The 27,396-nt window shown below is 36.4% G+C and overlaps 1 protein-coding gene across 4 annotated transcripts in view; it reads right to left on the bottom strand.

Moving 5' to 3' along the window:
* NFKB1 (nuclear factor kappa B subunit 1) overlaps positions 1-27,396 on the bottom strand; it is a 131,132-nt gene that overhangs the window by 88,610 nt on the left and 15,126 nt on the right. Inside the window, exons 2-6 of one of the 4 annotated variants that reach the window (XM_033214882.1) lie at positions 17,995-18,040; positions 14,830-14,923; positions 13,484-13,562; positions 9,529-9,569; positions 5,441-5,539 (exon numbers count right to left, since the gene is read on the bottom strand). In XM_033214882.1, coding sequence (XP_033070773.1) covers positions 5,441-5,539; positions 9,529-9,569; positions 13,484-13,562 — 219 coding nt within the window. In that variant the 5' untranslated portion in view covers positions 14,830-14,923; positions 17,995-18,040. The remainder of the gene's footprint in view (positions 1-5,440; positions 5,540-9,528; positions 9,570-13,483; positions 13,563-14,829; positions 14,924-17,994; positions 18,041-27,396) is intronic. The other 3 variants (XM_033214883.1, XM_033214880.1, XM_033214881.1) reach the window with 3 other exon arrangements.

Genomic DNA, 27,396 nt, shown 5'->3' with positions numbered 1-27,396 from the left:
GATATTTACAACTAAAGAGAAACTAAGAATACTAACTGGTAAGCTATTTGTACTTTAAAATCAAAGTCATGCTTATCAATTTCTGTTTTTGCATAGAGTGGACCACACAGAAGGATATGTCACATTAGTTAGGATGGGAAAGGGTGGTTTCTGGTCATTCTAGAGGAGGATTGGCAAGAGTTTCTGAAGTCCCATGGGGCTGCTTCTCTTGTCATCCACCTCTGTGAAAGGGAACGCAGTTTGATTTTTAAAAGTTCATGCGTGGCTTTCGGGAAAGATAGGGAAGTGAGCCTTCCCTGGCACTCCTTGCTGAGTTAAAAACAGGCAGGGACAAGCTTGGCCTAGAGGAAGGTTCCTGTGCTTTTCTGCCAGCCTCTCCCATTAGGAGCTCCGTGATGAAATTAGAATGGAAAAAACTTTAAAGGGAAATTTTATAGGCAGTATAATAGATTATTAAATGTTTAATGATGGGAAATTTTTCTTATGAAAGGACAAGATATAAGAGTTAGTCTGCATACTTACTTCCCCTAGATTTTTCTCTGAATATTATTTTTTGCTATAAGAGTCAGTGCAAATTCTACATTATGACAAATACATTTTTATCTAGACAGCAAAGAGGAATCAATAGGATCAAAGTGAGTATCAGTTAATCTTCAATGGAGTCCAGTTTTAACCCATGTTTGCCCTGAAAAGGAACCATCCTATACAATGGCAAATTTGGTTTGAAGTTAGTAAAAATTAATTTTCTTGAAAATGCCCGTATTTATAGATGCATTGTATGTAGTAAAAGTATAAAAGCATCTTGGGGAATGGAAGTTGAGAGCAGCAGGTTACCTAAGGAGAAGGAAGGAGGACAAAGTGATGGCTAAGTGGGGTTTTAGCTATAACTATTTTATTTGAGAGGGAGGAGAGAGAGACAGAGACAGCTATCAAAAGCAAATAAGGTAAGATGCTAATACCATTAAATTTATGTTGTAGTACATAGTGTCTGTTATGTCCATTTTAAACTTTCTATATGCTTGAAATAATTTGTAATTTAAATTTTTTTTTTTTTAAAAAGAACATGAAGACTTGCACAGCAAGATATTAGAAAGCTAAATGGAAATTTTCCTCTTAGCTATGTGAAAGACACAGGCAGAGCACCAGATGGTTCAGTAGCCTGAGTTCTAGAAATAATCTCAACATGGTAAGAGGGTCTGTAAGCCTAGCCTACACCTATGCGAAATAGGGTTTTATGCATGGGACACAATTTCAGTAGAAAATGCAGGATTTGAGTAGACTTCTAGAGTTGGTTTTAAAATGATTTAACGTGCGGCATCAAATTTGGACAATAGGTAAGACAGTAACCCATATAGGCTATATTTTTACATGTTCTATATAGTTTAGTGCCTACAGCCTGCAAACCACAGCCAGCCCCCAAAGCTTTCAAGATGGCTCCTGACTCTTTCCTGCTGTCTCCATATGACCAGGTATACACCGAACTATCAGCGTTTCCAGGTTCCTCTCCAGGCACCACAGAGTGGCAGCACTCTCACAAAGGCATGAGAGGAAGACAGGGCGTGAGGTTGGAGGGAGAGAGGCTGTAGCCAAGGAAATGCACAGCCCATAGCATTTTACTTTTAAGCCTGAACAAATGCACTTAATGAATATGTGGCAAATGTAAGGCTCCGAAGTATCATTTCTTTCCTCTAAATGTAAATGCTCTCCCTCTGAAGTTCCTGTGGGAATGGCTTCTAAATTCTGGAGGTGAGTGTGGGGCCACCCTCCATGAGGCCTCTGCTCACCTGAAAGCATCATTCCATAGACCCTCCCATCATTCACACACAGTGGACCTAACTCTCCACTTTCACTTTCTCTTCTGTAATAGTTTATAACAGTCAACAGAACTCCCCCATTAGCTTTTAGGGTTATCATAGAATATAAAATGTTGAAGATATATATTTTCTCTTTTCTGTCTTTCTCCTTAGTATCCAAGTACACTAACTCTGATATTCTAAGAGTAATTATACAGACACCAGGATCATCATCTTGAAAATAAGAAATATCTACTAATAATCAAGAAAAGCACATTTATAAAGTAAGATACTTGGACACTTCTACGTAATCTATGCAAGACAACTTTATAGTAGAAAAGCATGCAAATGGTTAAGGTTACGGTTGATTCCTTGTTGCATCCACATCAGTGGTTCTCAAACAGGGGTGATTTTGCCCCCCCAGGGGACATTTGTCAATGCGGAGACTTTTTGGATATCACGATTATAGGAATCCTACTAGCATCTAGTGAGTCAAGGTCAGGGATGCTGCTAAATATTTTATAATGTGTCAGACAGCCTCCCACAACACAGAATTTCCAAACCCCAAATGTCAATAATGCCAAGTTTGAGAAACTTCAGATGTATCCATCTCACTGTTTCCCTTACAGTCTCTCACCAAGCTTTGTAAAGTACCACAGAAAAGACACGTACAATTTTAAAGGTCTTCCTGATAAGAAAGATGCATGAAGAACAATTTTTTCCTCTGCTTAAATATTAGAGGGAAAGGGGTTTTAAAACTCCTTTGTAAACTTAAAGGTCATCCTGAGCAGAAACAACTATGAAAAGGGATATTTGGAGAAGAGCTCTGGAAAAAAAAAGACCTGGCTGTTGTCTCTTTCTTTCTCTCCTCCCCATCCTTCCAATTAAGAATTTCTTGGATAAATAAAATTACTTCCTTTAACTGTTAGGAACAGCAGAACCACTTCAATTTTCAGTGAACAATGACAAGCTAAGGGAACAATGACAGCTTATATAGTCATATTCTCTAACCTCTAAGTTACTCCTCTTCTTTCAAGTTGATCAAATGCTTAATAAATGAATATTGAATTAGTGAATAAAAAATACATGATTTGGTGAAATAATGTGACTGCAGTTGAAGCTGCTTTATTATTAGTTGTTTACATATCTATATTTCCCAGTACTAAACTCCTTGATATAGAAACTTTCATTCTACAAGAACATCTAATGCCCGTTAAGTTGTTGCATTTGTAAATTATTTTGTGACTGAGGCAGCAATATGTTTTTGAGTAGATGAAACCTCTACATGAGAAAGATGTATGAAGACTGGGAATAAACGGATGTATAAAGTTTTTCTTAGCCAATAAATGTATAAGACAGTTAATGCCATGTGTTTGTTAGTATCAAGAACTGTTACTTAGTCACAAAATACTAGAGCAACAGAAGTAAACAAAATACCATAATTTATATTTTTTGTGCCAAGCCAGTCAGAAAAAACTCCCAGTTTTTCACTTAAAGTTAATTCTTCAGTCATTAATAGTTAGTGTCAATGCTGATAATGTGTCTTTCAATCTCCTTCTCACAAATATACACATACATAAACACAGGATATTTATACATATGACACACAGACACTTGTTAAAAAGGTAAGTGCTGGGCCTGGCTCCCCAATACCTGAGTATCCATTGACCACTGAGCCTCTCTCTCCCTTGTTTTCAAGAGTTATCATTCTCCATGCCTTTTTACACCATTGTCCTCCCATAATTTGTCCCTTATCTCCCTGCCCCCAGTACCTCAACTGCACACATTCTATCTGAGAGGTTCAGTGAGCAATAGCCTGCTGCAGGATATAGAACCAGTAGTCTTGTGAGAAAGGCCAGTTATTGTAATTCCACTCTCTGTTTGGGTTCACAGGCATTACACTTTTTACCTACTGATATTTTTATGAGATTAAAAGAGATAATGTTATACAAAGGACTTGGCAAGTCTCTGGTGTTTAATAAGTGCAAATTAGTTCTTTATTGCTGCTCCTCATTCCTCATCAAGGTTCTAAAGGATGTGAGGCCATAAGACCGTGGTCTGCTTCTGTGGACTTAAGCCATCATATTTACCTGCCTAATTACCTTTAATAGAAAAAATCTTTCATTCCACAATTAGAGCTAAGAGATTTAAAATGCAAATATGACTAGTAGTATCCATACTAAATAATATGGGTGAGTTTCACTTGAAAGGTAAAGAATGACATCACAACATTTTGTCTTTTGTTTGGGAAAAAGGACAAGATATTTAACAGGCCTGGGCCTACAAGATGGATAAGAGGAAAAGGAAGAAACAAAATGCAAGGCTGGCAAAACCAAAGACAGAATTCTTTTTTTTTCTTTTTTTTGAGACACAGTCTCGCTCTGTCGCCCAGGATGGAGTCCAGTGGCATGATCTTGGCTCACTGCAACCTCTGCCTCTCGGGTTCAAGCGATTCTTGTGCCTCAGTCTCTTGGCTAGCTGGGACTACAGGTGTGCACCACCATGCCCAGCTAATTTTTGTATTTTTAGTAGAGATGGGGTTTCCCATATTGGCCAGGCTGGTCTCAAACTCCTGACCTTGTGATCTGCTAGCCTCAGCCTCCAAAGTGCTGGGATTACAGGCATGAGTCACCGAGCCTGGCCAGATTTCTTTACATCACAACTTTGCTGAAGGCCTGCTCTACTGAGCTTCATCTACTTACAAAACAAACCAACGAAAAGATTGAGGCCAAAAGTATGTTATATCCTGAGGGGCACACACACATAGTGAGAACTGTTTTGTCCAAGCCTTGAATTACTGACCAAATAATAACTTTTACGAAAGACTAAATTACAGTTGTTGACTGGGTTTATCTGCAGAATGATTATCAGTCTATGTTTATGATCAGTCAGTCTATGAAACATAGTAGCATATTATGAAATTGAAAGTCTCATATTAACTTAGAGAAAAATATTCTCAAATAAACAAACAAAAAGCCTGAACATGGTAAAAGGTATGACCAAACACACCACCAGCATATCACGCTGCATGTCATTCCAAGAGGGCCAAACATCTGCTCAGGCCAAGGCCCTAGGGTACTTTCAGGTTCTCTATGGAACATGTACACATTTTCTCATTTAATCTCTAAAAGACCTTATGAAGTATATACTATTAATATTTCTGCATTTTACACATTAGGAGACTGAAGTTTAGAAGTATTGGTTAAACCTATTCAAAGCCACACAGCTAATAACAAAGTCTAGATCCAAATTCACAATCTTAAATAATATACTATGTAATCTGTACACTCAGTCACCTGTTTGGTTTTTCACTAAATCTCCAAAGAGTCAAAATTAACCATTTATTTCAGACTTACTAAAGTTTTAGGAAGTATACAATTCTTAAAAACCTTTAAGATGATCAAGAAATAGTAAGTTTGTTAGCTAATGTTGAAGACATTTCTATTAAATTGAAATGTTAACAAAGTTTTAATATCTGTCACTTCTATTCCTAGGAGACAAATGTCTATTTAAAAATTTTAATAATCATGTGAACACTTCAGCTTAGAGGCAAAGGCAACCTGTACTCATTTAAAGCAATTCCTTGGAAATCCTAGGAAATCAAATTTTCCAGAATTCAAACAGAAGGAGAGCTACCACAAACTTACTTTGACCTGAGGGTAAGACTTCTTGTTCTTTTCGCTAGAGGCACCAGGTAGTCCACCATGGGATGGGCCTTCACAAACATAACGGAAACGAAATCCTCTCTGCAAAGGTGAACGTTAACCCAATTAAATTTGAGAAATACTTATTAAACATTTCAGCAACAAAGATACATACAAAGTTTTAAATCTTATGTCTACTAAATGAGAGAAGAAAAACATGAAACTGTGAAAGAGGGCTCTGTAAATGAGAATCACTTTTCCCATAATCTTACTATGAAAAATGGTATTGATATTTGTACACTAAGATATGACTAAAAAGCCAGGTTCCTAAGCCTGTGGGACCTCTCATGCTATGCATGTGTGGAGAGTAATCAGCTGAAGAGTTTAGGCTTTAGACTCAACATGTTACAGCTTGTTCCAGTCAGAGCTTCCTTGTCTTAAATTGCTGCTGCCAAGCTCTGAACTTTACCATATTAATAAAAGCTATGCTTCCTTAACTCTTACTTAAAGACATTCTTTTATCTACTCTGATTACAGTTGGTTCAGCAGGGACTACAGAAATGTTTGTTTAGACATATTGTTTCAGCGTTGTAGAACACACCCTATGCTAGACCCTGCATCTGTTGAGCTTCTCTCAGCATTTCAGAGGATAAGATTTTTGTTTTTATGGTTATTGATATGGTCAAGCTCAAGATTGAATATTAACCTACCAGAATGATTCCAAAACTAGATAGTTCCCTTAAATACTATCTAACCCAGAAATTTCATAGATGTAGTTAATTAATGAAGAGTTAGCTGGAAGCCTTCACTATATAAACTACTGTGGGCTGACAAAACACCTAAGAAGTGCCATGTTTTTTCATTTATACAAAAGGGAAGATTATACCGGACCATCTTTAAGGTCTACTCCAGTTATAACTTCTTATGATTTATAAAGCTAACTTAATTATTCACATTTGTATACAAAGAATAAAACAAGGATAATTATGACCTCATCATCATATTAAGGGAGGTTTCACTGTATTTCCTGATTCAACTTTATAATGATGTCAATCAATTTGTGGTAGCATTAGCAGTTTATAACCACATAGTCGCTTAAGCAGATGATTTTGTTTTTACAGATTCACTTTTTGGTGAAAAGAAAATACGTTAAGATTTTTTAAGGAACATTCTCACCTTTTGTTTCTACTGTGGGGCCAACTCTGCATATACAGCACTAGATCATCTGGCCATCAGCTCATCACACCCACTAGCTGCTGGTGGGGGTTCGCTCCCTTACTCATTAAATTGTAGAACCCCAGTAAGCATGCAGATTTTGACAGCTTTGAGCTCATGAACCAATGTAAAATGTGTGCACTACTTAGACTGTACTACATTTCATTATGCCAAGTATGGTCTTGCCGTTTCTGAGCAGTCCAGGTGCCTTGAACTGATTTAAATCTCTGGGAAGCATTTGGAACTGTTCTTATATTCTCCAAAAACTTCCTGATTTCCAAAGATCAGACCTCAAACACATTTACCAGAGAAGTAAGGCCTAAAGTAAATTCCCTAGTCTGGGAAATTTCCTCAGTGCACACATAGGTCTAAAGTGTATGATCAACCCATCACAGTGAGACCTAAAACAACTCCTTGGGAGATTCCAGATCTAAACACAAGTGAAGCCTTTGGAGATGAAGTTTCAGAGGTAATTCCTTTGTTTTGATTCTCACACAATTCAAATGTTAAAATAATTTACAATTTCAGCCCTATGCCTTTTGTAAGCAAACACTGTTGGTTTTTTAAATAATTAAACGAAGTTTTAAAACCATGAAAAAACCAACACATGTATAATAGCCTCCAGAATTAGCTAACCATAAGAATAGAGGTTTACTTGACTGCTAATCAACTTAAACACAGTTTGAGTTTTTGAACAGTATTAGTTAATTAACACTGATTAATATGCAACAGAACTGGATGTTCTAAAAATTAGTGGTCAATGCTATGACTCATCTCCGTCAGAGCTGGGGAAAATCTGTGGCTAAGAGGTCCCAAAGAAAAAAGAACCTTTTTCTAACTTAAAAAAAAAAAAAAAAAAAAAAAACCAAAAAAATGAAATACACACACACACAATTCATTATCTTTAATCACAAAATTCCTTTGGGGCAGTTGGAAAAATATAGACACGTATGTGTTTATATCTTACTGGAAGTGGTGTCAAATAGACTATAAATACGTAATAGACATTTTTGATGGTTGCATAGAAGTATCTAAATCCTCAGAAGTTTTTAACTTGAGGATGAAATTTTATAACTTTTTTCAGGAAGATGTTGTCAAATGCATTGTCTGCATGCATTTCTGATTCTAAATTTCTGAGATTAAAGTTTTGCCTTTAATCCACATTCACTCATCTCAGTAACTCCATTTGCTTAAAATGAGTCATCAACCTCAAAGGCAAGGCTACATCCATTCAGTCAGAAAGTCTGACTTGAATACAACCTTCTTACTTTCACTGAATTCAGACATCAAAATAGCATCACTTTGGTAAACACATCGTTTTACTCACATAAGCTTTTATATGAATTAAATTTTGAATTTTGGAACTACATTAACCCTTCAGGGAAATCATAAATGCCAATTTTTCCTTATGACAGTTGGATCCATAATAAGGAATTACATTTAAAAATTCTTATAGTGCTATGCTCATGAAAATGATATTGGAGAAAATACTTTGGCATATGCAGACAAATACATTTAGTTGATTTCATAGACTACCTACATCTTAAAAGCTGGGAAATTTTCCAGGATGCCAAAAATCCCATAGAATTTTAAGGGATAAAATTCCACTGGGTATTGATGATCTTCTGTGAGAAATAACTGCTAAAAAGAGTTGAACATGGAGGTAAAGCAATGGAGTTTTACTGGCAGCCTGTGGAGTCAGGATGTGACACCTGCAAGAACTAGAACCATGCCCCAAAGTTTCATATGGCAGCAAAAACTTTCATCTAATTTCAACCTTACAAGGATAGCCTGTTCAGTAATCATTAAGACATTTATATCAAATGCTGACCAAATATAATACATATATAATGTCACAATTCTGGAAACCACAATGCAGTGGATGCTTTATTTAAGCTTGTGACCTAGTTAGCATGTGTTAAATGTTACAAAATGCAAAAGTGTTTCACTCACCTGAGCTAATGAAAAGAATACTTAGAAAATGTATTGGGTAACATAGCTGCAAGAGGACAGGTATCCATATCCTCCATCACACAAAACTGTGATTAGTTCATCCATCCAAAGATTTACCGACTGTCCTCATTCTGTGGGGAACTATACCATCACTTCCATTCCCTAATAATTGAAACCTACTATATGCAGACATTAAGGATTGCCCTTCTTTCTCTTTCACAGCATTGGTCCCATCCAACTTCCTATAAATATCCACAGACTTGGATACAGTGAGGAGGCCTTGGATTCAGTTCTGAGCTATCCTCTACAGACTCTAGTGGTAAGGGGAAGAGCCTGATAAAATGTTCCTCTCCTGACTCCAAAGAGGCTGAGTCTAAAGCTAACACCAGAGGGAAGAGAATTCAATAGTTCATTCTAACATTTTACTTCCCACTGGTACTTTTAGTATGTTAGGTTACATGTTCCAAAGGCAGCAGAGAAAAGGCTGGGGCTATCAAAGGAAGGAGGAAGGCTAAGAGGTACTACATGTGCAAGGATAATAGAGGGATGTCACTCAGTACATGTGAACTGTATGCATACGTATTTCTTCATAAATGAAAATAAATGCAAATCACCTCTGCCTTTCCTGGGAGTGGCTGGTAAGTTAAGCTAGTAGAGACAGCAGAATACTGTAATTAACTGTAATTATAATACTGTAATTAACTGCAGTTTTACATAACTATGTACTGAGGCTCAGGACAGTGTGAACAATGACTAAGAGAAATGTAAAGTGAATAAATAAAGCTGTTACATAATTTGTCAGGTTGTTGATATTTCAGATAAGCTACTTCCTTCATAGAATTTATTTACTATTCTTCAGTGCTTATGATCTCAATATTAGACACTGGAATCTAACATTTAACGTCCCACCCCTTTAATCTTACCTGTTTAGGTTGCTCTAATATTTGAAGATATGGGCCATCTGCTAAAAACAAAAACAACAAACAGAAACCAAAAGAAACTGTGAGGCTTCTCAAATTTGGTATAAAATGTAAAGCAAGTCAAAAACTAAAATTATGTTTTTATGTAGAAATTTCAAATGAATTTTTGGTTAAAATTCCACAAGGATATAATTTCTCTTCCTTGTTTGAAATATTAACCCTTATTTTAATAATACTTTTAAAAGTTTAGCAAACCACAATAAATAAATGTTTGTTGAATGGTGATGGCACATTTCCTAACCCAATAAAAGGCATATGGCTGGAAAGAATTGATGTCAACAGCCTTCATAATCTTGTCTCCTAACAAAGCATTTTAAAATGACAAATACCAACTAAAAGCAGCAACCACTTCTGGGCACTATGATATTTTCTTTGGCCTTCACATCATTAGACACTGACTTTCATTCCTCAAAGACAGTGGGCTTAATGTGAAATTAAAAGATACTGATCTAGCAACCTGCATATATATGTATGATAGACAGATAATGATTTCAGGCTACCTCTTTTTCCTTACACTAGGTTTTCTGTTTTTTTTTTTTACTTAAAGGGAAAGTACCTTCATTCCTTAACTGGTTAGTTTGTTTCCCCTTTCCTCCCCAACACTCCCAGTGTAATTTGGTCTATCAGATATGGTAAAATTTTCATATTAATCCATAACTTCTGATGTTTATATGCAATTCTGAATATTGTGCTGTCATATAAACTATGTTCTGAAACAGCTCAGGCATTTTATAAAATACCGAAAATTATTTAATTGAAGATAGGTGCACACAAATTAATTATTGTATAAACACAAAGAAAACTAGAGGCTTAATCCATACCCTAATGGTATCTGACTCGAAAATTCAAAGGAAAATCAGAATCTCTGATAACATAAGTACAAATTGTTCAATATGAAAAAGTCCTTAAGCTTCCCAGTTGATTTTTATGTCAATAGTATAACCCATAGCTCTGCAGTAAATAAAGGGATATGGCGGTTCTCATTTATCTGAATGTATATTAAGATGTTTAGTGCTAAAAATATTTTAGGAGAATGCTTGTATGTCCATTTTAATCTTCATTTTCTTTCAGAAGAAGCTCAAGACCTCTTATTTTAGATAAATCTGTGAGGAGATAAACCTTCAGGTTGAAATTAAAAATAAACTACAACATAAAAGAGAATTTATTATTTTTTATTTATTTATTTATTTATTTATTTTTTGAGAAAGATTCTCACTCTGTCACCCAGGCTGGAGTGCCATGGCACAATCTCGGCTCACTGCAATCTCTGCCTCAGGGTTCAAGCAATTCTCTGCCTCAGCCTCCCGAGTAGCTGGAATTACAGGCGCCCACCACCACGCCCAGCTAATTTTTGTATTTTTTTAGTAGAGACAGGGTTTCACCATCTTGGCCAGGCTGGTCTTGAACTCCTGACCTCATGATCCACCTGCCTTGGCCTCCCAAAGTGCTGGGATTATAGGCATGAGCCACCTCACCCGTCCAGAGAACTTATTTTTATCTTTTCAATATTATGATAAATCAGGATAAGGCTAGAGAACTGGAAAAAACAAGGGTATAATTACTTCCTGTTATTATTCAAGAAATTTACAAGGAAGCCAGTTGAAAAATGACTGCATCTGAAATGAAGCATACACAAGAAAAAAAAGGGGGGAGTCACTGGTCAATGTATTAAATTACCATCTTTTGTCTGTATGAAATTCACCCCGGATGTTTTAAATTACTTTTAGAAATATAAGCATAATTTAAAAATTCCCCCCAAATGGCTAGAATTTAATTTTGGATAAGGAAATAAAATTGATTAGAAATAGAAATATTTTCACACTAAGATACAGCCTGTATGACAATGTAACACTTATAAAAATATTCCCTGTTATAATGGTGAAAGAACATATCAAGATAGTCCTCTAAGACAGCAACATTTGGATGTCATGAAAAATACAGAGGAGTTGGAAGCATGTTTACATTAAACTTCAAGTCTCTCACTTTTTAACTCTGCTAAAAACACCTGCAAATCTGCCATTATTTTTCCTGTAGGGTTTAATTTCCTTTAACTATGTGAAAATTCATGTAAAATAGAGCCATTTTTTCTCTTTCAGGAAACACATTAAAAGTTAAATCAACTAGAAAATTAGATTTGATATGCATATATTTGTTGTTTTAAGGCCAACATTCTTTTGGCCACATTTCTGTGCCATGAAAGGGACATTCCACTGTGCAGAGAAATTTAACTTTAGACCTAAGATTTATGTCGCATCCCATAGTCTTCAACAAGTACTAGATCTACTAAAGGTTTTAGATTTCAAAAAATCTAGTAGACTAAAATAATCCATTTTAGAGTTACAAGTTAATATTGGTTTAGATAATCAACCTCTCTACCTCTTCAAAAACTTGAATACAACACCCTATATATCTTGGACTATAAAAATTGTACTATGACACTGCAATGAAGAGGGAAAAACATATAGATAAAAATGATGGGGTAATAACAACTAACAAATTAGATTTTTAGGTGTAATTTGAATAGTTTTTCTAATATTATGGCAAAACAATTTCTACAACACAAAGCTGTGACCACAGAATATTTACTGAGATGGTTATTTTGATAATCTTATTTTCATGCCCATAAATCTGAAGAAAAAAATTAAGAAAACATCTGCCTCAGGATACTGTTTGGTATTCACAAGACATTAAGAGGAAATGTGTGTATTTCCTGTGGACAGAACCAAGATCTTATATTTTCAATAATACATTAATACTAAGACAAATACTTTGAACTCTAGAATTAAAAAGTTCACAAGAAACACACACACTACCAACACATTTACTGGTTCACAGGAAGCTGACCTAGAGCTCAAATTGGAAAGCACTTCACAAGATCGCAGACATGGCAGCCTAAAAATAATGTTTTGCAGGGGATAAAGAGAGAAAAACCTCTGAATAGTAGATCTACTTTTTTCCCTCCCATGAACTCCTAGAAATACTAAAGATATAAATGCAGAAAAAGTTTTCTGATTTAAAGCAAATGAAAAGTAAATACTGTAGTAACCATGATAATTTTAAATGAGAATAATACAAATTGGATAAAATATCCCAATGAAGACAAGCAAGTCCCTGGTAAATAAAAGAGTTGATGCCCACTTCAGTGATTACCAAACTCTCTTTTACACATAACCTCCATAATTCACTCACACTGCTTTTGAACATCTGTTAAGTCCCACTGGTGACAGGTGAAGTGAGGAGAGAAATAGAACATAAAAAGAGCCATCACACCAAGCTTACATACAAATAAATCACTTTTTTTTTAAGAAAGAGGCAAAATGAGTTGTTGTTGTTGTTTTTCATTACTCTTATGAAATTAAACAGTTGCCGATGGGAACAATTAAAACAGTCATGTTAGAAGGAAGGATTATGAGTTTTATCCAACTTGTCAGAGTGCAAAGTTATAAACTTTTATAAAGATCATTTTTCTACTGAGATGATTTTTACAATTTCTGTATACTTTGATTCTCCAGTGACTGGCACACTGGTAGCACACAACAGGCTCTCTTAAATGTTTGAAACAGAAATGAAGAGTGGAGACTGCCTCGTGTGAATCTAGGAGAAAGGACTTAAAAGGAATACAGAGATAATAAAGAAAATCCTTATATTGAGTAAAGAAATTCCTTCTGAGTAGTTCTAGCAGATATGAAATTCAGTAAACCATATAAGGGGTAATTGAGATGAAATATTTTTGCGCAAATATATTTCAAGAAAGTATATTAAAAGATTGGTTTTTAAAACAAATCACCATTTCCTTTCTAGGTATACAACTGAATTTCTAGGAGACACTATTAACAAATCCCACATTTTACTAAGACTGAAAGCAGAACAACAGAGTAACAGGGATGTGTTTTCTTACCTGTTGGCAGTGCCATCTGTGGTTGAAATACTTCTGGATTAAATATTGTATGAGTCAAAGAAGGATCCAAATGAAACATCTGTAAAGAAGAACATTTAAATGTTTCAATCATTATTTTTCCTACATTATATGAAAAATTTGAAGTTGGGACACCTAAAACTTTATAATAGGAATGAAACTAAAGCCAAAAACAAAAATCTGAAAATATTTTAAATCAGGATTTCAAAAGATCTTCATGAGACCTAGGTAAGTTCTCACGTGTACAAAACTTTATATAGGGTTGGACAACGTTTAAGTAACAAAGGGATTTGAGAAGCATAACTCGGCTATAAAGTCCCCAGAGGCGGGGACCTGGTCTAGCTTGCTTACTGGTATATCTTCAGGGCCAAGCACATGTTTATCACAGAACAGATACTTAAATAGTTGCTGAATGAATGATTTGAAGCTTGTACTCTCTTAGAAGTATAAACAACAGAATATAATCCTAGAAATCAGTATTTCATCTATGGTGGTAAATATACCCCTCATCTAGCTATCCAATGTCAAGGCCTGAAAGAATGACAGAGAGCACCTCTGGGACTATTTACAGAATAACTGAAAATATAACTGACAGTACAAGGAGTAGAAAACCAAGCACTGAGCTCACTCATTTCTTTTACCTTCACTTTCCTAGCAAAACACAAAACACTGGAATTTAGTGGGTGTGGTAAGCTGAATAATGACCCCCTAAACATCTCTGCATCCTAATCCTCAGAATCTGCAAGTGCTACCTTATATGACAAAAGGAATTTTACATATGTCATTAACGTAATGATATTAAGATGAAGAGAGTGTCTTGAATTGCCCAGGTGGGCCTGATGAGAGGGATTCAGGAAATCAAACTGAATATTAGGAGGTGTGACAATGGAAGCAAGAGGCTGGTATGATGAGAGGGTGCATAAGGAAAGTAGGCAGCCACTAGAAGCTCAAAAGGCAAAGAGATGAGAGCCTCAAGAAGGAAAGCAGCCCTGCCAGCATCTTGATTCTAGACTTCTGAGCTCCTGACTCAGAAGTATAAATTTGTGTTGTTTTAAGCCACAAGTATGTGGTAATTTGTTAGGGCAGCAACAGAGAGTGAGTATGCAGTATATTTTGAAGACAGTAAATTCTATCTTAATAAATTACTATTCATTACTTATCAAAAAAATTTGTAACCGCGGGTTCATTTCGGATTTTAAAACCATATTTCTAAGCTTGCTATTTCTTTTAGCCTAAAGAAGTTATATGGTTGAAATGTCTGTGGACAGCATGGAAACCAGCCATATTTTACTTTTTATGAGACTAGTTAGTAAGCGTGCTGAACTCACTTTTCGTTTCTTTTAGTAGCCAGTATTACAGCTTGTCTCCTGTCCTTAGTAGTAAATAATTGGAAGTTCTGCAGTACCGAAGATCTTAGTACGCCTAGTTAAATTAAGAGTTAAGACAAATGTCATTTAAATAAAGAGCACTTCAGATCCATTTGAGGGATGCAAATTTTCAATTGAGGAAAAAAGAATGCGCTTCACTTCAATGCTTGTAAGAGTAAAAACTCACTGATGCTATTCACTGTTTACTGAAAAGGAAATACAAGAATGAAAAAGCATGTTCTGCAAAAATGGGCCTCATTTCATATAGGATTTTAACAGTCTCAGAGCAAACTGAAAACCTAGCAGGAAAACTCTTTCCTGTGGTGGCTAAATGACTGGTGAGTGGGCAAAAGGGCTCACCTTAGGAGAGAGATATACTTCCACTTCAGACTAAGAGAGTAGTTGTGTTGTGCTGCAGCTGGCATTGTTTATTAGTTCAGGGTGGAGAGCAAATTCCAGACTCCACTAAAACACTAAGGACATGCAAACTTTAGGAAATATAAACCATCAAGCTCAAGCCAAGAAAGAAAAAAACTTCAAGACCTCTTGCCTCAAAAATGGAAATGTCAGAACATGCCCCACCCCTTTTACTGATGATCGCAAAGATGCCCACATAAGAAAAACTTTCAAAATGAATGTTTTTGGCAGGTTTTACTCTTCTGTGGCATAAAGAATCATCTCTTGTTGATAAGTTTTCCTGTGTACAGACAGGAAAGGATGGTTTAAAATCAAGCAGAAACAATCCTCATGCTGGTTAGTTCGCCCTTAATTGTTAGAGAGAGCATATTAAAAGCGAAAGGTAAAACAAAGGGTTTTGATAATACAATTAGCCAAATGTCTTTGTTTCAATAAAAGAAAATGTTCCTAGATTTATCCTAAATCATCATTTAAAAAACAAAATTAGAAAGGAGCATCTTAATGCAAAAAGCAATGCATAGTCATTATTTCTAAATCAATCAGAATATTACCCAAAGTAATAAACGCTATATATGTCTATTTTATTTATAGAAATAATACCAGAGCCTTTAAAACGTATTCCACTTCTGGTTTTATTTTTCTGGCTGATTCTTTGCATGTGCAATTTCGGAAATCCACTATTTTAAATGATTGCCACTAAAATTTAAATGTGACCAGGCTATCTTGGCACCTAGTGTTCCTTCTCCTTGTCTAGTCTAGCAAACTACATCTTTCAAATCTCAGCTTATGAAGACCTCCTTTGGAAAGTCCTCCGTCACTCTGCTCTTCCTCCAAGGTAGCACCTAGTGATGCTGCTGAACATTTCTATCCCCCTCTGTGCAGAATACTACTAGAGCATATATCACCATATGAAAACAATGTCTGTGTTCTTCCTATTACAGTAGTAGCTTCCTGAAATTAGAGTGTATGTATCACTTATTCTTTTCCCCCTAAGCCAATGTTCTGGCACAAAGTAATGCCTCAATAAATAGCTGATGAATGAACAAATCTCCATGTTTGAAATACTTCTTGGAACCATTAACATGAAAAATTTAATATTGCCATTATAATTGCTCCAGAGTCTGAAAATTGCTTTCAAATGATTATGTATAAACATATACATATATATATATATACACACACACACACACACATACATATACACAAGAAAGAGAGAAAAGAGAAAAGCAAAAATGTTGGTTTTAAGAACCAATGACGAGTTGATGGCTGCAGCACACCAACATGGCACAAGTATACATATGTAACAAACCTGCACGTTGTGCACATGTACCCTAGAACTTAAAGTATAATTTAAAAAAAAAAAAGATAATTTAAGATACCATAAAAAAAGAACCAATGTAGATTTGTTAGACTATTCCAACATTTCTATTTATTTTTTTCCAACATTTTTCAAAATAAAATACAGGAGAAAAAGAAAAAAGGACACCGCTATCCTTTCATAACCACTAATATAATGATAGGAACAGTTTTATGCTTCCAAAGCACATTCATCAAATATTTTTGACTCATCCCTGTTACTGTGGTGCTAGCATTTCTATATTGCAAGTGAGAAAAGTGAGGATTATGGGGACTAAGTGATTCTTCAAGTCTGAGGAGCTGATCTGTAGTAGTCTGTACTTATATAAAGATCTTCAAATTCTGAGTCCAAAGATCTTCTCACTACAACAATCTGTCTCCTTACTAGATCAGTTTTAAATAATTTTTTTTTTTGGTATAAATTGATGGGGTAAAAGTGTAATTTTGTTACACGCATAGATTGTATAGTGGTCAAAACAGGGTTTTTAGGGTATCCATCACTCAAATAACATACATTGTACTCATTAAGTAACTTCTTATCATCTGCCCCCATCCCACTGCCCTCCCACGCCTCACCTTTCTGAATCTCCATTGTCTGTCATTCCACTCTCTACATCCATGTGTACACATTAAATATGCCAAGGGGCTGTAGTGGGTTAAACTGTGTTCCCTCCCAAAAAGACACCTTTAAGTCCTAATCCCCGATACCCGTGAATGTGACTTTATTTGGAAATAGGGTCTTCGAAGATATAAGCAAATTAAAACAAAGTCATATTGGATAAGGGTGCACCCTAAATCCAATGATGCCTTTATAAGAAAAAAAGAGAAGGAGATTTAGGCTTAGAGACACAGTAGAGACATACAGGGAAGAAGCGCATGTGACGATGGAGGAAGAGATTGGAGCGATACAGCTACAAGCCAAGGATTCCCAGCAACCAACCAGAAGCTAGGGGAGAGGCAAGGAACAGATTCTTCCTGAGAGCCTCCAGAAGGAACCAACCGTGCCAACACCTTCATTTCACACTTCTAGCCCCCAGAACTGTGAGATAATGTATTCTGTTGTTTTAAGCCATCAGGTTTGTGGTGATCTGTTATGGTAGCTCTAGAAAGCTAATACAATAGCTATCCTGTAGTGTATATAATTTTTATGCAACAATGTGTATGAAAGCAGGGTGCGTTACTCATTTTACATGACATATCCTCTCCAACTTCACATGAAAGGATGGAGAAACTGAAATTTAAAAAAAAAATACTAATTTTAGAATTTTTCTAGTGCTAACTTACTATTGTCTTTGTATATTTTGAAATATGAATATATTTAAATAGAATTGCCAGTGAGATTATGACACTTACTTGTTCAGGCCTTCCCAAATATGGATCATCCTCTGCCATTCTGAAGCTGTGTATTAAAACAAAACAAAACAAAACTGTAACAACATAATAAACTTTAAAAATTCTATCACCATGGAATTCATGTAGGAATAAATTGTATTATACCAATAAGACCAAATATAATCCTTTTTTGAAGACTGTAGGAGGAGGACATGATGTAGTTCCTCTTTGGTATCTAAATCTAACAGCAAGGAGATTGCATAATCAAGGAATTACCATTTACGTATGATTCAATACCCTCGTGTTAAGCTCACCACAGTACCCTGAGTTTGGTACAAATGATCTTTATGCTTTGTATAAAAAAATCATACATACTGTGATTCTTAGAAGCCATTTCTTTTTATCACCCTCTGAACTTCAAGGATTCACAATCTTAGTTCCTTAAGTATATTGTTTTCCAACCCTTCATAAACTTTGTGATGGTCCCAGAACTGTCTCAAAGTTTTCTACAAGGTTGAGAAGCTCAAAAGGGACTGATCAGTACTCTGCATAGCACAAGGGGAGGACTCCTATAGTGCACCAGGCTCTGTCCTGTAGCGCACGGGGTCCCCAGACCCTGGGCCATGGATAAGGCAGCACAACAGGAGGTGAGCAGTAGGCAAGCCAGCCAAGCTGCATCTGTATATACACAGCTGCTCCCCATCGCTTGCATTACTGCCTGAGCTCCACCTCCTGTCAGATCAGCAGCAGCATTGGATTCTCATAGGAACACAAACCCTATTGTGAACTGTGCATACAAAGGATCTAAGTTGTGTGCTCCTTAAGAGAATCTAGGCCGGGCTCGGTGGCTCAAGCCTGTAATCCCAGCACTTTGGGAGGCCGAGAGAGGCGGATCACGAGGTCAGGAGATCGAGACCATCCTGGCTAACACGGTGAAACCCCGTCTCTACTAAAAATACAAAAAAAAAAAAAACTAGCTGGGCGAGGTGGCGGGCGCCTGTAGTCCCAGCTACTCGGGAGGCTGAGGCAGGAGAATGGCGTGAACCCGGGAGGCGGAGCTTGCAGTGAGCTGAGATCTGGCCACTGCACTCCAGTCCGGGCAACAGAGCGAGACACCGCCTCAAAAAAAAAAAAAAAAAAAAAGAGAATCTAATGCCTGATGATCACTGTCACTGTCTCCTGATGGGTCACAGTCTCCCATCACTCCCAGATGGGATTGTCTAGTTGTGGGAAAACAAGCTCAGGACTCCTACTGATTCTGCATTATGGTGAGCTGTATACTTACCTACTTACTTAATTATATATTACAACGTAAGAATAATAGAAATAAAGTGCACAATATATGTAATGTGCTTGAATCATCACAAAATCATTCCCAGTCCCCAGTCTGTGGAAACACTGTCTTCCACGAAATTGGTCCCTGATGCCAAAAAGGTTGGGGACTGCTGCTCTAGCGTGTTCCACAGAAGCAAGCTATGTTTCTGCCATTGTCCAGCTGGTACAGAAACTCTGTAATATTAAAAGTGCAATAAAAAATACAAAAATAAAAGCCCTTATTATCAAGGCTATAGGTCTCAGATTTAATCAACTCCTGCTAAACATTAATATACTGCAGGCCCTAGCAATCTTCTATTACCTAGAGGCCCTCCCTGATAAAAGGGAGGAACCACATGGTCAGATAAAGATAGTATCTAAAATCACATATCATTTGAGATTTACTTTCTTGAGAAATGTCATTATTATTATACAAATATAAGTTAATTTTATTTAAATTTATTTAGATCAAATTTTAGATATGTGACATGAAAAATGAGAAAATTAAAGAAAAACAAGGCTGAGGGTAAACATTAATTCCTGGGGTAATTTTTCTTTTTTTTTTCATAAAGTCTATGAAGCAGTCATGGGTACTTAGGACTGAAGATGAGAATGTCAGCTATCCACCCAAATGTGCTGTCTCCTTTCCCATAGTATTAGTATTGTAGCTGGAAATGTGACTGCTTACCTAATGCATACCCGACACTTCGATGGAGTTAGAGATGGCCATCTGATCAAATGCTCACCCGTGCAATGTCAGAACTCTTGTGTACCACTCACTTCTAGGTCTGGGCTTATGCCCTTGACATGCTTCCTCCATATAAACTCAGACATGGAGAAGACCTGGCTTCTACCAAAAAGATGATGATTAACAGCCTAGGAGATGGCAGATAAATGAGAGGGAAGGAATGAGGATCCCTAACAATGCCATGAGACAGATCTGCTCTGACCATCCAGGCTGCTCATGCTGGTGGTGATGAGAGAAAGAAACTTTGTTCTTTAATCCAAATGCACTGTCAGGTCTCTTTGTTCAAATAGTTTAGCCCTCACCCTAATGGATATATCACATAACACTCCAATAAGCACAAAGTCCTCCAAAAAAGAATCTGATTTTCAAAGAAATCCTCTCCTGCTGGAGCACTATGTGAGTAAGGAAGAGTGAGAAAGCTGATGAGCATTCTCGGGGGATACAGACCAGTGTACAACTTTAACAAAAGGGAAAAGGGCAGCTCTGAGTCCTTCAGAAGTTCGTGCAGATTTGCAGGGAAACATTTGACTAAAACAAGAAAGTAATGATTGAAGATATACTGATAGCCACAATTAAACAAATCCCAATTAAGACAAGCAGTTAAAAAAGGGAAAATTGACCTGATACAGTAAAGAGGGTAAGTCACTTGAAATTCAAGAGTTCTATCATGTTGGCTGTGTGATCTTGGATATTAACTAAACTCACTGTGGCCTTTGTTTCTTCATCTGTAAAAATGACAGATTTTGATGGAATGGACTTTTGAAAAGAATATAACCTTGTGGAGCTTAGAATATGTTAATTAGCAAACAAATGCCTATTCAAATAACATATCCCCTAAGTCTTAACATTTTTTGGTAAACTTGGATTTTTACATATATTTATAAGTATATATTTATATCAAAGAATCATTGGCATAGTTTTCAGTTATATGAAGAATACTAGTAAAAAAATTACACTTAAATACAGTACTGAATACCAGCTAGAACAATCAACGTCAAAATCCCGATCCTTAGAATACCACAGGAGCTCAAACTTCCAAGAAAAACATTAAAACCATCTTTGCCTTTAAGCTTTCTGTCAGTCTAGACTGGTCTCCTGAATCTTCATAAACAGTATTAGCCTATGGTCCTCAAAAACAGAGATGAGGCCGTTGACTTGTTAATTATACTGATTATATACATTTAAACCTGTGGATGGGTTTTCCAGACTTCTGAATGTATACAGTTAACACAAAGCAGTCCTCACTCTAATTTTTAAAACTCAAACTAAACCTACTTTATTAGAACTGATGCATGATCACTACTATAGCTAAAACCTTAATGAAAATCTGTCAATTGCAGGCACTAGACAAACTGCCAAATTAAACATGATCTTCCCCTTCAATATCCTCCCCATGATTTATACACCAATTCTTGCCAAAGGATCACAGTTTTAAAAGCCTAACAGCAGCCCAAGGCTCACTTGGGTGATAGTTAAAATCTGAACTTTTAAAAGAGCCTTTGCAAGACAGTTAAGTTCACTGTGAAGAGCTGAAGTAATAGTAACGCTACGGTGATGTCAATGTTAATTCACAATTTAAAAATGAAATGTCAAAAGAAACCAAGAATCATTTGGAAAGGATGAATCACTAAGTAATATTTGCATTAATTGTAAAAGCAGGTTTTATTTCTAAAATGTTGAAATACCAACTAAGCCTCTGGAACTAAAGAATTAGAAAAGACCAGGGAAAACCCCTTCTACCTCCCTGTTCCCCCAGCCCTTCCCCTCACTTTCCCTTGCTCAGTTCTTTGCTTTTGAGGAAGGACCTTGAAGCCAAAAGGGTGATAGTAAGTTTCCAGGGGAGAAGATGGGACTAATCTCTGCATCTCTTTTCCCAATAGTGAGGTTTTTAGGAAGATTTTCACACCACGGAAAAAGAAATAGAAAGTGTAGCTAGCCAGCAACAAATAAAATAGCCAGTGAATTGCTTGTATTTTTCACATGAAAAACATAATGTTACAACTAGCTTAGTTGTGAACATGTGATGAGTTCTATAAAATGCCTAATGGGGCCGGGCGCGGTGGCTCAAGCCTGTAATCCCAGCACTTTGGGAGGCCGAGACGGGCGGATCACGTGGTCAGGAGATCGAGACCATCCTGGCTAACACAGTGAAACCCCGTCTCTACTAAAAATACAAAAACTAGCCGGGCGAGGTGGCGGGCGCCTGTAGTCCCAGCTACTCGGGAGGCTGAGGCAGGAGAATGGCGTAAACCCGGGAGGCGGAGCTTGCAGTGAGCTGAGATCTGGCCACTGCACTCCAGTCCGGGCGACAGAGCGAGACTCCGCCTCAAAAAAAAAAAAAAAAAAAATGCCTAATGGGTTATTTTCTGAACCTCTGTGACAATGCCCCCTCTAACACCAAAGTGTAGCACGAGCTTCTTGGTGAAGGCTGTAGGACTGAGTGGATTAACTTGAAAGCCACAGAATTGAGCCATTAAGGATGGAGTTGGGAGCACGCCTGTCCTTGTAACTGGGGAAACTTTCTAGGATCAGAGATATTCACACTTTTGACTATGACCCACTGTAAGAAAATATATTCTTTCTATTCCACAGGATGTCATTTAAAAAAATAAAACCGTTTCAAACTCATTTAAATGATTTGCAGTTTGAAAAAATAAAATTTTAGGTGCCATCCAGAGAGTACAGTTGGGAATCAGAGAGAAGTGTCTCTACTTTCAATATTATATTCAGCCACAACAGACACCACTTATGTGTGATTTTAATCCCTCATGTTGGATAGCAATGAGGATGAAACTACAAGAAAAGGGGTGGCTTTTCATCATTTCTCTGCTGGCTAATAAACTGATAAAGAATGTGAGGAAGGCTTTTCCATAGAGGAATTTTCTGGAGAAAACAAAATACTCTGCATAAAATGTGAAACACTCAAATGAGAGTATCTGTTGATTCTGCAATTCTACCTCAGGAATTTGTACTTAAAAATTATCTGAGCAAGTGTGTAAAAAAATAAGTACCAGGATATTCACTGCAGCAAGTAACTGGAAATAATCTATATGTCCTTTGATAACAGATTGTTTAATTATAATTATCCACATTTATAAGTTAAATATTATGCAACTGTTAAAAATAATAATACAGTATACAGTATAATCTGTATACAGTAACTGGAAACTTTTACTCAGTAAGTTATATGTTTCTATATTGTAATTTTCTAACTGAATTATGTAATTAGAAATATATATTTAAATAGGAAAAAGGAGAAATTTAAACCTCTCCTGAATTTAAGGTTTAACTCTGACATCTTTAACAATTAATGACATACAGTGAATAAAACATGATAAATGAGCCAAAAACTTCTAAGCACTACTGAAATATTCATAAGAAATACAGTAGAAAAATTTCAACTTTAAAAAGAGCTGCTGATTGACAACTTTCTGATATTGGCTTAGTGGTGATGAAATAAAAGTTGATGCTGGCTTAGTTACTTTTTTTTCAGAAGAGCTGATTTCTGAAAGTTTTAAAAAAGGAATCAATATTTGTGCACAACATTTAGATTTATATAAACTAATTTTCCATGTTTTAAAGCTCCTCCTTCCATTTCCACATCCATGTTTCATTTGGGTGCAATGTGATCAATTAACATGTAGAATAGCTACCTGATAAACACAAATACATTGTGCTTGGAGCTGGTAAAGATAAGGTCCCTGTGTACAATGGAATGTCAGTCCAATAGGGATGGCAGACACATATACAACATTCAGCTAGTGAGTTCATACATAGCTTATTAACACGGAGAATAATACACAGCAAATGTTAGCCATTTTATTAGATGGCATAATAAGCAATATGTTTGTGGTAAATTATAGAAGGAGGAAGATAGACAGCAAAAGCTTTAGACATTCTGAGAAGCCTCAAGTATTTTGTTTCCCATTTTACATTTATGGGTCTCTAAGGTAGGGCTAGCTATGTGTCACTGCTAGATAAACTGTTTGCATTTTGCCCCCAGGGGTCATTTGGCAACATTTGAAGACATTTTTGCCTGTCACAGCTAGATGGGTGGTCCTACTGGCATCTAGTGTATAAAGGCTAGAGATGCTGCTACAAACCCTAGACTGCACAGGACAGCCCCTCACAATAAAGCATTACGCAACCCTAAATATCAATAATGCTGAGCATGAGAAACCCTAACGAACATCATCACATCCTGACAGTGCTTTGGTTCACATGGAGAAAGAAGTAAACTTTACTGACTACTTCATGGGTAAAGAACTGTAGCTAGAACTTCACATATTTCTCTTAATTCTCACACCAATCCTGAGAATCAATGTCCCAGATAAGACACTGAAGCTGAAGGAGAGTAAGCCATTTGCTCAGGTTCATACAGTAACGCTGGCTAATCTGACCCCATAGTCTCTGGCTCTTTCAGTTGTTTAGGAGGCAGAAGTGATTTTCCTCTTTGGCATATAACATTATTTATTTTAATATCGCATCTTTGCTTCAGGTCTCCCAAGTGTTCTGGTTAGAGCTAGTCTACCCATAGCACAGCCTGAAAAGCAGAATAGGATTCTGACGATACACAAAATGAGTTCTTCACAAGGCAATCACCTATGAGGATAAAAATACCAAACAATGTTAACTCAAGTGATAGTTCTTTTTTTAAAAAAATATTTTCTTTGGTCAATCTCAAAAGACAGGAGAATAAAGAGATTCTCCCTGAACAATGTCCATAGTCACTGATGGTATGATAAAAGTATATATACAATTACAATATTATACATAATTATATACATATACTTACATATTAAAACTATACATTTTATATATACCTTATATATAACATATAAGTATTTATATGTTATATATTAATTATATCAAATGTATATTATAATTTAAAACTACAGTATACTGAAATACTACATGAATGTTTTCCTTCCTTCATTAATTTAGTCATTCACCTAAAAATATTTATGACTACTATGTCAACACCAAAGCGCGCAAGAGTGATGTAGTTCCTGTACTCACACAACTTACAGTTGTGGTAGATTGAAAATAATGACCACACATTTTTTTATATGCCACTCAACAAGAGGAAACATTTATTTCTCTGTGCTTTGAGTCTTAGCAGACCTATGGACATACTCTGACCAATAGGAACAGGTAGAAGCGCAAGTTCTAAACCCAGCTTTTAAGAGGCCTTGCAATGATCATTCTCTTTCTTGGAACATTGTTACCATGAGAACAAGCCTGCCCCAGCCCCTGGAAAATCAAAGACCATGTGGAGCAGAGAGAGGTAGTCCTAGCTGAGGCTCGGTAGCACCAGTTGGAGTAGCCAAAACAACTTCAGACAAACAGTAGTAGGACACCAGCTGAGTAGCTACAAACAGCACCAGTCGACTAGCCAAAAGACCTCAGAGATTAGCCAAAGCAGGCCAGGCCAGATGACCTAGGCAGCCCACAGAATTGGAAGAAATAATCAGTATTTGTCTTTTCATTTTCTTTGTGGTGAGTTTTTTATGCCACAAAAGCAAACTAATGCAACAGTTTAGGAAGTAGGAAGGCAAACAGGCAAAAACAATGCAATATAGTGTGTGTCATGGGAAATGGAGTGTATGTGGGGTATGGGTTAATTACCTTGGTAATTCAGTAATCACACTTTGTTAGAGTTCTAGTCAGAGCCCACTTTGTACTCATTTTTTTACTCTATTGGTTTACTCATTTCCCAACTGAACAAAAGAGGCAAGTATAGTATACAAAACACTGTGGTGTATACAGAAAATTAAAACTGTTAAAACTTTCAGAGTGCAAATATTAATAAATCACCATTAGCTTTAAGCAGTGATACCTTTATAAAACAAGTTAATGTTTTAAATCCCTTCACCTGTCTATCTAAAACCAATTTCATCATTCCTGCTGCAGTGAGCCCCATTCTTGACTTTCCAATTTCTGCCAATATATCATTCTCACACGTCTAGTCAATAACCAATTTCTGCTGATTATTTTCTTCATGTTGTTTCTTGGATCTGCTCCCTTCTTTCCAACATCCTAGGAGAGACCTTTATTGCCTCACTCCTGAATGACAGTAATAGGCTCTGCACTGTTCTCCCTCACTGCAGGGTTTCTTCCTCTTTAAGTATCTTTCACATTATATATTACTTATAAGATAAAGTTCAAAGACTTCAAACACTCAGCACATACATTATTATATTAAATCATATTATAAGCATCAACTACTATTATGTCCCAACCAAAACTCCCTATGATAGACAGATTAATCATTCAAAATGTCTTGCTCATTTCCTTCTTGTACATTTGTTCACAGTATGCCCTGCATCCTGAAATGCCATCTTTTCTACCTCAATAGCATCCACTCTTTAAGGCTCTAGTTAAATCCAATCTCCGCCAAGAAATCCTATATTTTTCCTGTAACCTATAGCTCTGTAGTCACATAATATCTATAACACTTATATATACTGGTGACTTAACACTAGACAGCACAGTTTTACTGCAATCTAACTTTATACATTTATAATCTTCTCAAATGGACAGAAGTGCCTAAAAAGTAGAGATGGGAGTTTTGCTTTTTTGTATTGCCAAATTGGAAGACACTGTTTTGTTTTGTTTTGTTTTTTTTAAAAAATACTGCATTAATTTTAAGAAGCACTGTAATTTCAAGTTTGTCAGAATGTCAAATTCTGGTTTTAGTTGTCACAGATTAACAGTTATCTGAACTTGCCACCTTGCTATACTCAATTGTGAAGCCATACAAAATACCTAAAGATGTAATTGAAGACACTGGACATCATAGGGCTAGCACATTATAAGGTGCTTTAGGTAAATTCTAAATTCGCCCTCACTTTTTGACTGAGGACGCTTTCCAAATCATGACTCAGGGAGAGCCCAAAGAGGTAACAGCAATGGGCAGAATATCACAAAGAAAGGCTTTAAACAAAAAGCAAGGGCCTCAGAAATCTACATAGGGGTCAGCTCTGGTCACTGGCCAAATACTAAGCTGTGATACTGTAGGACAAGACCCTGCAAACCTAATAGAAAACAGTTTCTGGCCATCTAAGAGCTAAATGGAAATTCCAGACATCATATAGTGCTGAGAGACACTGAAGTTGTAATAATCTAGGGTGGAAAGACATCACTGAACACTATGAGCATTCAGTTGTGATTTCAGAAAGACCACACGAAGGGCGTTAGAAACATCCTAAAATAAGGGCTACTCTAAACCTATCTTAGTAAAACCAGGTGATTCACCAGTAAATTCACTGCTTGTTACAACAAAACTCAACACGTTTTAAAGGAAGACAAAAATCCCAAACTCTCTGCAATGGAATATCCACAATGTACAACAAAACATA

This window comes from Trachypithecus francoisi, unplaced genomic scaffold, assembly GCF_009764315.1.
Source record: "Trachypithecus francoisi isolate TF-2019V2 unplaced genomic scaffold, Tfra_2.0 Lachesis_group1, whole genome shotgun sequence".
NCBI classification, from domain to species: Eukaryota; Metazoa; Chordata; class Mammalia; order Primates; family Cercopithecidae; genus Trachypithecus; species Trachypithecus francoisi.
Note: the sequence above shows the minus strand (reverse complement) of the source record. Positions and strands in the feature narration are given on the sequence as shown.